This window comes from Polistes dominula, unplaced genomic scaffold (genome assembly GCF_049000335.1).
Source record: "Polistes dominula isolate Pdom_NZ unplaced genomic scaffold, Pdom_raw_medaka contig_23, whole genome shotgun sequence".
NCBI lineage: Eukaryota > Metazoa > Arthropoda > Insecta > Hymenoptera > Vespidae > Polistes > Polistes dominula.
Genome location: NW_028300963.1, coordinates 3818285 through 3831305, shown reverse-complemented (window position 1 = coordinate 3831305; position 13021 = coordinate 3818285). Strand labels below are relative to the sequence as shown.

At 36.8% G+C, this 13021-nt stretch overlaps 1 protein-coding gene across 3 annotated transcripts in view; it reads left to right on the top strand.

Moving 5' to 3' along the window:
• Positions 1–13021, top strand: part of Rpb8 (DNA-directed RNA polymerases I, II, and III subunit Rpb8) — a 46412-nt gene that overhangs the window by 17789 nt on the left and 15602 nt on the right. For all 3 annotated transcript variants that reach the window (XM_015319477.2, XM_089172833.1, XM_015319478.2), the window contains one exon: positions 4722–4902. In XM_015319477.2, the coding sequence (XP_015174963.1) occupies positions 4722–4902 (181 nt within the window). The remainder of the gene's footprint in view (positions 1–4721; positions 4903–13021) is intronic.

Genomic DNA, 13021 nt, shown 5'->3' with positions numbered 1-13021 from the left:
ATATAACAAATGTTTATAAATAACAAAGTTATGTTCCATTAACAATTAAGAATAGAACAAGATTTACGAGAAGGAGTAAGAATTGCGAGGGTTTATTTCCTGTGTTACATTTCGGTTTAGGTGGCACGTGCGATTCCGTTACGAATTTCTATTTTGCGGAAGAAAGAAAGAAGAGAGCGTCATGTCCGTTTCAACGATGAATGCCAAAACGAACATATGCCAATAACTGCATTTTGAACTATGTTGCATTTTGTTTGCTTTCATCTTGGTATTTGACTGAAGGAACCATTGCATCCTTTTGATCATTAACTATTCTCTTTCCTTCGTATATAATATTTTCAAATGATTACAAAAAAAGAAATTGAAACATTTTTGAGAAATTTGATAATCGCATAAAGAAATGGAAAGTAAATGATGAAGAGAGAGAGAGAGAGAGAGAGAGAGAGAGAGAGAGAGAGAGAGGGAGAAGAAGAGGAGTAAAATTCGCATAACCCACTTGGACTGCAAGTGCGCCCAAGGCCACGTCATGTTGCAGCCGCAGCAAAAGCAATAGCAGCAGCAGCAGCAGCGAGAGTCCGTGTCCTTCCCGCCTATCGAAACGGTCGGTACAGGGTCGTTTTGGAGTACGACGTGGCTCCATGGACGCGATCCTGGATCTATCCCGTATTCGTTAGTAAGAGGAGGTGGGAATAGTGCGCGCGCGAGCACGTCACACCTACAAGTAACGAAGGCCACGGAAGGGTGGGGTTGGCCAGTATCACCGTCGATCCTCCCGCATGTTTACAGATTCATATTCCCCTTCTGTGAGCACTCACACGTATCTACACCCTTCTCTCCCTCCCTCTTTTTCTCCTTTATGCGTTCGCGGTTTCCCCTCGCTTCATTCCCCACCATTATCGAAAGAGAAAGAGAGAGAGAGAGAGAGAGAAAGAGAGAGTACCAGCAACAGAGAGAAGCGCAGCAGCAGCAGCAACATCAGCAGTAGCCATAGCATAGTATATATATATATCTTCCCTCGAGTTTCGTCTACTGCTGCAACGACCATCGGTCTACGTTCTCATTATTTTATAATGGAACATTAGAAAAACGAATAAATATAACATTCTATATTCATTATCATCTACAGCAAGATATATAAGTCATTAATACAAGATCGATTAGTGCCAAAGAATTTATTAATGAAATGAAAGAAAGAAATGCAGTAGCAGAAAAGAAATGTTATGATAAATGAACTTATGGTGGATTCTAATTGTAAGATCAAGACAAGAAGAAAAAGAAAACTATAATATATTATAGATGATAGAAAGGCGATCGAAATAACAGAGGGAGGAGAAAGAGAAAGCGGTGGGGGAGCACGCTTAGAAGAGGGGTGGCAAGGTTATAGCGCGTGGGGCAAGGTAGGCAGCAGGCAGGCAGGCAGGCAGCAGGCAGCAGGCAGGCAGGCAGGCAGGCAGCAGGCCGCTGTATTGACGCGCGGCGTCGAGGCTTGCGCGAGATGACGCAATTCCTCTCCCTCTCGGAGTTACCCCTTCTCTTGGAAATTGGCTCGCCCCGGCGAATCATGGCTCTCCCCACTTGGACATTAGCGGTGGTAGCGGCGGCGCAAGCAGCGCTCCCGCCTCACCTGGTAGCTCCCTCAAGTTCAATGCCAAGGTCAAAGCGGCTTAGACTCTGAGCCGTGTCGGTCGCGCGTGCCGCGCTCTCCGCTAACTCGCTTTGTGATACGCTACAAGTCAACTACTACGCTGGTGTGTGGATTCTTCCGCTCTTATTGCGATACGTATTCTCATCATCTTTCTGCTTCTTTTTATTCTTCTTCTTCATCTTTATCTTCCCTTATTTTTTATTTTTCTATTTTTTATTTTTTTATTTTATCTATCTTTATCTTTTCCATTTTTATATACTTTTTATCTTAATTGTTCTTTCTCTCGCTATATCTATCTTGCTTACTTTATTATTTTTCCCTTCTCTCTCTCTCTCTCTCTCTCTCTCTCTCTCTCTCTCTCTCTCTCTTGCTCTCTCCCACGAAAACGGTGATTATCGGCGACGAAGCAACCGCGGCGGACATCTTGTTTGATTCGAGTGACGTCAGTGGCGGAAATTTCGAGCGTGTTCTCCTTCTCGCAACAACGACGACGACAACGACGACAACAACAAGAAGGATGAGGAGAAATGACGCCGCGTGGGCGTCGACGAGGGAGGCGAGCAGAAAGGGGGTGCTGGTAGGAGAGCAAAGGGTGAACAAGAGAGAAGCTGTGTACTCCGACTTGCGAGGATCGAACAGTAGCAGCACCTCGTCGGTTAATCGCCGTTGCGAATCTCGCTATGAAGGAGCAAGGTCGCGACAGGTGTGCATACAGTTCTCAACTACTACCAACACAGATTCCTACTACATTATTGCTATATCACTATCATATTTGGATTCGTTCTTTCCGCTATTGGCCGGAAGAAGGAAGAGGAAATTGTCGAGAGAGAACAATATGTAAATATTCATATATGTATTGCTCGTGTTGCTGTTGCTACTTGCCGCTGGTCGACCCATTCGGAGAATTAGGAAATGCTGCTGCGTCTTCTCTCGTTTGCGATTGATGATCAACGATCATGCGAATCGTCGGCGGAACGATAGCTCTCTCCCCTTCCGTTGCACCGAGCTATGGCGCACTTTGACGTCAAGAAGCAAGATGGCGGTTTTTGGGTAGCCCGGAGAAGAGCGGCGCCGGCGGTCATCGTTCGTGCGTCGTCTTTTCTCTAACGTATCCTCTTCTTCGTCGTAGTCTTCTTCCCATCATCATCATCATCATCATCATTATCTTCGATCGGCACGATTCTTCTTGGGATTCTGTCTTACGGTATCATTTTTTTCTCTATTTATCTTTTTATAACATAAACAATAATCCGTCGATTTAATTGAATTTTAAATAAGACTATTATTCGTTTGAACGGACACACGATTACGATTTTCAGAATGGAACAACTTCCTTGTTAATTTGATCGAAATAATTAAATGGGAATAATAGGGGTTGGTAGTAAGAAGGAATAGAGGGGTAAATTTGATAAATCGTCTTACTTACGAAATAACCAAGATCATTTTCATGGAATTGCAACGCAAGGTCGAACGAAATATGTCTGTCCGTAGAAGTTAAAAGTATAATTTGCGATAGGATCAATTGATTACGCAGATTTTCCGACATCGTTGTCTTTCTCTCTCTCTCTCTCTCTCACACTCTCTCTCACTCTGTTTCTCTCTTTTGCGTCTTCCGTTCCCCTCTTCAATTCTTCTCTCCCTCTTGTTCCTCCTCCTCCTCTTCCTCCTCCTGTTCTCCTCCTACTCGTACTTGTGTTCGGTGGTATCGATCGGCGCGATACTATAGCATTTTCATGAATATACGTCCACAGAATTAACCCTGACCTTGTACTTGCAGTCTAACTTCTCTCTTACGTGTTAGAATCTCTCTCTCTCTCTCTCTCTCTCTCTCGTTAACGATCAGGACAACGAACATACAAATATATTCTTTGTATCTTCGCATTTAACAAGCAACCATGCGACTCATTTCTATGCACTATAACAGCGTATATACACCCTAACCTCCTTTCACAATTCGAGTCCCTTTTCCCTTTCAGATTCACCATCAGTCTCCCTCTCTCTCTCTCTCTCTCTTCACCCTCCTCTTCTCGTCCTTCACCCGATTTCTCTCGTCCTTTTCGCTCGTAACTTCTCCTTCCCCTCTAGGTCGTATCTTTCGCGTTAAGGATTCTTCTTCTTCTTCTTCTTCTACTTTACATATGTGTGTATCTTCTTGCTTTGTTGCCTTCTTCTTCACGTTTCGCATATTTTAACCGTCCGAACACGCAGTTAAGATCATAATGGCTTATTGTTCTTCAAAGATTGCTCTCTCTCTCTCTCTCAAGCGTTAATTTACTTATACTTTTATAAACGTTTTGTTCTTTAAATCTTAAAGATTAATCTGATATTTATTAACGTGCAAATTCTTGTAATGCAATTTTTCTTTTACATAATCATCATCGTAATCGGTATCGTCATTATTGGAGTTGTTTTTTTTTATATTGCATGTTAACAATTCAAAGAAACAAAATTAAAAAAAGATCTCGTATTGACAGTGGATTTTGTAAATCTTTTTTACTCGACGTAATTTGAGTCAGTTCACAAACAACGCATGACTAATCACATACACGTATCTCATATCAAAGTTTCGATTTTGGTTTCGGTCGTTTTCGTTCGTTTTCGTTGTAGGTCGACTCGAATAAACTCAAGCTAGGTTCGACTTCATTTTGCGGGAGTAATTTACTGATCGCTTATGTAATCGGCAATATCGCAATACCACCGTTCGTTCCTACGTTCGTTCCTTCGTTCGTTCGTTTGTTCGTTCGTGGTTGTCATCATATCGTCATCGTCATAGTCAACGTTCAACATTTTTGAATTACACGACTAACATCATTCCGACAACGCTCGAGCATCTATTTGAGATTTTTCCTCTATTATTAACCGTCAAAATAAGATAAGTTATTGAATACAATTTCATGAAATAATTTCGAAGAAAATCGTTAGCAAAAACATAGTTTTATTTTTCTACAAAATATTTCATTTGATTGGGTAAAATGTAACGTAAGGAAACAGGATAGATACGTCCCTTAATTTTCTTCATTATTTTTATTTTTCAACAATTTGTTTATTTAATGTGAATTTTATTTGTAATTTTTAGGTGACAAATTCCGATTAGTGTTAGCAACGACACTTAGGGAGGATGGTTATCCCGATGGCGGAGAATGGAATGCTACGGATCAAGAAGGTGGTTCTAGAGCGGACAGTTTTGAATACGTGATGTCGGGAAAGGTTTATCGGATCGAAGGTGACGAGGCGAGCAACGAACCTAGCAGTAGATTGTAAGTCATTTGATATTTTTCAACAAATTTATTACAATAATTCGATTCATTAGGTTTCTCTAAGAAAAATTTGAATTTTAGAATTTAGATTGATTCGTATTTAATTATTATTTTATTGGAAATTATTTATTTGAATAATATCATTTCAAGATAGTAGTAGTTCGCATTTGAACATTTCAATACTAATGGATGAACAAAACTGTAAACAAACTTTGATGTCGCTCGAAAATACGAGTTCCGAATGTTGTTTCATTGAGATATTCAAACTGCGTAAAAATATCTAGGTGTATGTATTTACACGTGCATATATATATATATATATATATATATATATATATATATGCATATATATGTAAATAAAAAGGTATTCGTGTGGCGGCGACGAAGCGCGTAAACGCGCGCTTCCGTTTTGTGCTCTCTGATTGGCTCGCTTCCAGTGCTCTCTCCAATCTTTTACCATCTGAACCATCGCTAAATAAAAGCGCACTGTTACTTTGTATACTGAAAGAAACGAAAAAGTTAAAGGATTTACAATTTATTTATTTTATTTTATTTCTTTTTTTTTCTTTGCATACAAATAACGTAACAAAATGGGAAAGAAATTTATTTTTCAATTCAATTATTAATATAAAATTATTAATTAATATGAACGCAAGTTGCAATCAACGACTCTCTTTTTTACAGCAATCAATTCGTATATGAACTATTTTTATAATAGAAATAAATGTACACAGTTTTCGTAACAAGCCGTCCAATCATATTGAAAATGATTCTTATTTTTTTAGTTTTTTTTCAAGTAGGCCGATCAAAAATGACTATTACTACTAAAAACGATAGATTTATCGAATAAAAAAATATGAGAGACGACGCAGTAAGACATTTTTAGTAGTTTTATCTTTCAAATGAGTCACGTTTAAAAATATAAGGAAGTAGTGTCGAAGAAGTACGATTTATTAATTATCGTAGTATTGTAGATAAAAAATGGTTGTTAACTTGAAAACATAATAGATTACATTTTGTAGATTACCATTCATAGTTTCTTTTGTCTTTCTCTCTCGAATCTCCTTGATAGAGGATTCGGATTACGTATAACTGTTTATCGCGAAGACGTTAATTTCGTTCGTAGACCTTGACATTACTTAAACGGTACGAAGGCTGCCGGTATATAAAAGCCGAACAACCAGACGTATTCCTGTTTCCGCATTATGTAAAGAAATCAATGGAAGTTTCATCAGGTTTTTGCGCGCGTGTAGCTTTTCAAATGAAATTTTCGAAGAAATAAACATATTTACAGTTATATGTTCCAGATAATAATTAGGAAATATTTTAGGGATTGGGTTCTTTTATCTCTGAACAAATTCTTGCTCATTTTAGGACAAACAAAATATACATTTGTAAGAAATATATATTTGATTAGAATCGAAAAGAAACGCTACGATAACAAAGGTTTTCAAGATAAACTTCATTTCAAGAGCGACGTTATCTTACGGCCTTGAAATATGACTGAAATGTCCCAGATGGCGAACGTAGTACCATTCGTAAGAAAATAATGCAGGTTATCGAAGAGGAATTCAGTCTGACACGATTATGTCTGTGTGTACTCACATGATATTATTATTGTCAAAGATAGAATGCAGTGTGGTGCATGTAAACACACACTCGATAAGATAAGACAAACGAGCAAACTGCATTTTTCTCGTAGAGGAACTATGGCAGACATTTTATAATCAAAGGAAAAATATCTTTTTCTCTCTTATGGATAACTCAATAGTTTATCTTTCGTACAACATAGATTTTATTAATATACGTTCGAGATACTTCTCAAGTATCTTTGTATTATCCATTAATAGGCATCAATCTAATCATGACAAATTTCAGCTTGAAATTAAATATTTTCATTGATTTCAATTATAAGAGATATTATTAAAAATAGCAACATATTCCAGCCTTATCAATTCGCTCTCGATAATAAATCGAAGTAAATAGTAGTATCATCGTTTGCGTCATTTTTTGCTAGAGTTTCCTCAATCGTGCAAATCCAATATCAATAATATTTATCTCTGTAAAATATAATTAATCTTAGACATTTGAGAAGAACGAAGAGGAACACATTAAAAACGCTAATTCAAACGATAAATAGTAATATTTGATTTCTTCAAGAAGATTTAGTGGGAACAGATAAATACCGACAACTCGGTCGATAACTAAGCTCTCAATTTGGAGTTTCAAATTGTCGCGGGAACTCGACAAATTTAAACTCCGAGGGAAAGTTTAACAAGTATGTACATATTTATTTATGTACTTACTTATCTTTCTCTATCTTCATTTTCTGCAATAACTTTTCCCCTCATTGTCATTTCCCCTTCCCCCAAAGAAAAGAACTAAGAAAGTATAAAAAGAATCGGAGAAGGAAGAAAATGAAAAGGCAAATGTAAATTAAAAAGAAAATGAAGGATATGATGATGATGATCATGATCGAAACATTGGCGAAAGAAGATGCACGGTCGGTAAAATAGCGATGATATAGCAAAATGAAAGAAGGAAATGAAGGAGGCGTCGTCAGCGACGGCGAAAGCTGCTCTCGGAGAACAGGGAGCCACTCTGCGTTCACTCGGTAGATAATGAAGCGAGTGAACACAGCTGGTGGTATCTCAGTTTTCTAGGGGCGTTGGCAACTCTCATTGGTTTACCAGTTGACTATTACCACCCGGTTGTCTCTCTTTCACTCTCTTTCTCGGTGGTGCACAACTTATCATCAAACTATGCCTCTTTAGAAGCTTGCTAAACCTGATTCCTCTTATATATTAGTTATATTATTATTTTCTATTCATCTATGTAACAACTTATTTTTGTGGTGGAGCCTCCGGGGAGAAGGAAAGAGAGAAAACTACTTGTCAATTGGTGTTGTTCTTCTAAAATCAAGATGATCAAAGAGGATTGTTGAAAAAGTGAATAAACACGCTAAAGGAATATCAATCTTTCATTCCACAGGACCCATCATCGACCATGACAATGACTATTTCTCTTTCTATCTTTCTCATCATCAACAACAATTATCCAATGCAGATTTTCATCGCATCAGAATGCGGACAAATTTAGAAGGATCGTCCTGGACCACCGTTAGTTTATTTTCAACCAACCATCCCACGCTTCTTTCTTAACTATCTTCCCTTACTTACTTGCGTTATTTTTGTTTGATCTTGGCCGTTCCATTTTATTCGACAACGTCATTATCATTATCCATTTTTATTTTTTTTTATTTTTTATTCGAATAATGATCTCGTATACATTCATAATTCACTTTGTCCATCATCATTCGTTCTATTTAATCATTTTACTGTCTACTCGCGATTTATTTTACAAAATACACATACATATACAAATGACCGGATCGTATTCGATTCTTCTTTCATCTCGAGAGAACGACGAGGAGAACAGACTCGTCTATTATTATAATCTCCCTTGAAAGCGTTTTACAAGGAATCTACTCGAGAGAAGAAGAAGATGAAGAAAAGGAGGAAGAAGAAGAAGAGGAAGAGGAAGAAAATAAGGAAGTATTAATAATAAGAAGAAAACTTTTTCCTCGGCGTACTTATTTAATTCAAAAAAATGTTGAACGTCTCTCGAGATCATTTTGAAAGTAGATACTAGAGAATGGCTCATACAATTTCATTCTTCTTACTTTGAACGGTTTGTTCCTCATCTTGTTAGAATATCTTTAGATAGATGTGTCTAATCGATCATGAACGGAGAAGACAATTCCGTGAGTTCCATTAGAGTTTAAGAATGGAACGTATAAATTCCGTAATCTTTATGTATACAGAGAGTGTGTGTGTGTGTTCACTAATATTACTTCAATTTCTAGACGTTCATATATGCACACGTATGTGTAAACGTGCACGATATATGTAAGTTTATGTACAGGTGCATTATATATATATATATACATATGTATGTATGTACAGGTAGACGTATATGTATATATATATTGGTATATGTTTGCGAGGCCAAACGGGGGCGTGACATCTGGGAAATGAATTATTGATCGGGGTCGTCCGAGACCCCGGAATGGATATAGCTAATCCTCTGGCAACCCCGGCAACGCGCAGGCACACGCATGATGTTGCCAACAAACGCGTAATGCAACCTCGATAGGCTTTCTATGTGTTCCATTCTCTCTCTCTCTCTCTCTCTCTCTCTCTCTCTCTCTCTCTCTCTCGTTCTTTCTCTCTTTGTGTGCATGCGTGTGCGTGCCTGCGTGCGTGTCGCGTGTCGTGTCGTGTGCGTTATATGTTTCCTATGTCCTTTACTGTCCCGTCTTTCAATTCCCCGTTAATTATTCCTGCCAACGCGAATCGATTTCGTGAAAGCCTTGTCCAATACGCTTTCTCGCCTGTGTGTATCTGCCTCTGTGTGTGTTCTCTCATCATGTCGCTCGTGAAAGTCTAATATCCTTTTCATCGATATCAATCTCTCTCGAATATTTTTATTTCAAATCAATCCTCTTCGAGTTTTTCTATCTCTCCGATAAAAAATATTAAAAAGAAAATCATACGGTAACAATAATAGAAAAGAACAAATTTTCATTTATTTAATCGTGTCAAGAAAAAGACAGAAATACTACAAAATATATGTTTTATTTTTTTTTATTTCATCTTGAAAGGAATAAAAAAGTTCGTTCCTCAAATTTCGCGGTTAACAGACCGGTAAAACGATCCTATTGTAAGCCGCAAGAGATTTTTTATTTATTTATTTATTTATTTATTTATGATTTCACGTTCGTATCAAACAGCAAACAAGTCAGCTGATCATAGAAATCATTTGTATTATCACGCGCGTGCGTGCACGTTTGCGCACGAGTAACTTAGCTCTTGATTGGTAGAAAGAAGTGCGCGCGCACGGTCCTACTCGATACTTACGCGGTGCAAGGTCGTCCGGGCTGTCAAAAACAGCTGAGCAGCCACGGTCGGCCAATCAGCTGATCCTCGAGCTTTGCCGGGGTTCGAAAGTACCTTCGAGCCAATACTATACTTGCTATTTTCTATTTTTTCTTCCATTTTTTATTGTCAACAAATTCATATTTTATTCATTTAATTAGAAACTGCAAGGAAACGAACAAGCCCTTCGTCTTATTTAATATTAATTATTTTAATAATGTTATTGCAATCAAATTCTTTCCTCCTTTTTTTTTTTTTTTTTTTTTTTAATATTAAAAGGTAATGACAAAAGTGATTAAATTTGTATGTTTCTCATTTTACTTTTTTTCTTCCTTTACCTACGATGAACGTTTACGAAAGATCAGAAATATGACCGTAAAAAAGTGATAAGGAAAAAAAAAGTGGTGAAATGATACTCATTTATCGGGTCGATATAACTTAAAACGTATTATTATGCTTAGATTCTCTATCTTCGTTTCTGGCATATTAATTTCAAGGCAATGAGTTAGCGCAACACACACACGGTGCTTTTATTTACTGAAATTAATATTTATTATATTATAAAATGTTCCTTGATAAATGATCAATGATAGATAAGAACCAGAAGGTTTTCAGTGTTATGTTCATTTTAAACGATTTTTATTTCAGATATTTATCTATCTATGAAACTGTTATTCTAGGAGAAAAAGAACACACACACACACACACTTAGAACGCGCACGCGCATATTTTTTATTATATAAATCGTACATGTTAGCAAATATCAAAGGCCGAAAATTTCTTTGAAGATGGTGCACCATATTGCTGAACATAATCGAATTACCAATACATTGAACATATATGTACGTTTTTGTGTTAGGGTGTATATGCATAGTAGCACTCGAATTGAGTAAAACACTTAACTGTTACGTCATCGACTATTGGAATTATCAAAGCCACCCTCTTTACATATAATCGATACTATCGGTGATACTCGCGTCATGTCACTTCTTATAATCGACAAAAAATATATATGTATATATGTTTTTTCTTCATGTATTATTGAATATGTGCTATACATGTGTTCGATTGGAACCTCGTGTTAATTACAACGAGAATAACATGCTTCCGCCATTTCTGTAATAAATTACAGTATGTGGCAGAAACAGGAGGTTCGTTACGCGGATCATTTTCAATAAAGAGAGAAAAAGGACAGATAATCAGAATGCAAATAAGTAACCTGATTCTATGAGTCATACTTGAGTTTTTACAGACAACAACAACAAAATAATTGCAACCAAGAGATTCTTTTAATAAAACGTTCTATAATGTTTAGAGATAATATTTGTATAAAAAACAAATTCTATATAAAATATTTCAAGACCGTTAGTTATCAACAATGCGTGTTCAATTACACGAAGTTTTAATATCGGACATGTTTTTTTAAGTGGAAATATTCGAGAAACAGTGAATGAGATATTGAGAGATATAGACGAAGGTAGAAGAGAATTTGTTCAAAGTAAAATACAAAAAGAGAGAGAGAGAGAGAGAGAAAGAGAGAAGAGGTTTATGTAAGGCCCGTTACCAGCTGCAGTCTTAGTTACAGCATGCGTTTTTGGCAAGCCAAGTGGAAAAACATTTTCTTTTCGTTAGTCTAACCACTGCGAAGAATATTATTGGTACATCTTCTATTTTCTTAAATATTCAGAAACATATGCTAGAATGTTTATGGAATGTAGAATATTTTTTAAAAAAGAGATACGAATGTGACAAGGAAGAGAATAGTTGCATGCATTGCCACGTAATTGGAATATTTGACAAGCAAAACCGCGACCATTTAACTATCAGCTGATCCTCTTTAACCACTTTTTCGATTCCGCATTTGGCGTATTAGACACGTTCTTCCTATTTTATTTTTAATAGTTCTCTCTCTTTGTTTTCAATGCAATCAACTATTCAATCAACTTTTGATTTAACTAGATTAAATAAAAACTTAGAAATTTGGTAGTATTAAAATAACTCTTATCAACATGTATATATCTCTAGGTATCTCTAGGAAAGAGAGAGAGAGAGTGTGTGTGTGTGTGTGTGTACGTGTGTGATGTGTTAATATAAGTTATATAGCAGAATCGTATACGCTTTAAACCACCTACGCTATTTTCCTAACGTTCTCTTTTCTGACGAAAACATTATCGTACATTACGTATCTACATCACAATGACTTAGATCTTTCTCGGTACGACCTGTGATCTTAAATGCGCGTTTTAAAAGCACCATTCTGAATCACCTATTGTACTCGTCGTCTTATATAGGCATCTAACGACGTCGTTAAATTTTCCACTTACATATATACTCCTTCGCGTGATCGTTTTTAACAAAACATTATATTCAATTCTACGAAGTACCAATCGTTTTAATATTTCGTATGCTAGTTGAGTCCATTCCAATAGGGATTCGATGGAGCTTTATTTTCATTTCTGTAACGATAGGAGGAGAGAAAGCACAATTAATTTCATTAAAAATTTATCGCTTAAAATAATCATTAAAAAAAAAAAAAAAAAACGAAAGAAAAAGGAAAAGAATTTAATCCTACGCGTGTACTTTATGTTATCACAGTTAAATTTCATTTTTACAAAGTATACGAATTAATATCCCTTTTAAAATGAAATTAAGTTTGGTGAAAAAGATCTCGTGAACTTTTTCCGTAACATTTTCCATTAAATAAAGAAAAAAGAAAAAGGAAATTTTAAAAGTCCATGATAAAAATGCGATATTATTTATAACGCGTTTAAAAAAATGGGGTGGAGGGGGGCGTGGAGGAAAAAAGGAAAAAGAAATTGAAGAATTACGGGCAATCGTGTTTCAAATTTAATAATCGCGTTTTTTCTCCTTCTCGAAGTGTGTTCCAGATCTCCCTTGCCAAGCTCTCTCTCTCTCTCTCTCTCTCTCTCTCTCTCTCTCTCTCTCTCTCTCTCTCTCTCTCTCTCTCTCTCTCTCTCCTCTCCAGTTCCCAGGGGTGACCTAGTTCCATTTATCCCCTCGCAATCCTGACGCAACCTGCCTGGTGAACTTTCAGCAGTGGTTCGTGTGTCCATAGACCTATGTGAAATTACCAGGCTTACCAGATGGAGCTTGTCCGATCTTTCTCTCTCTCACTCGCGTCTTCCCCCAATTCTCTCCTCTAGCACTCGTTCGCGTACCCT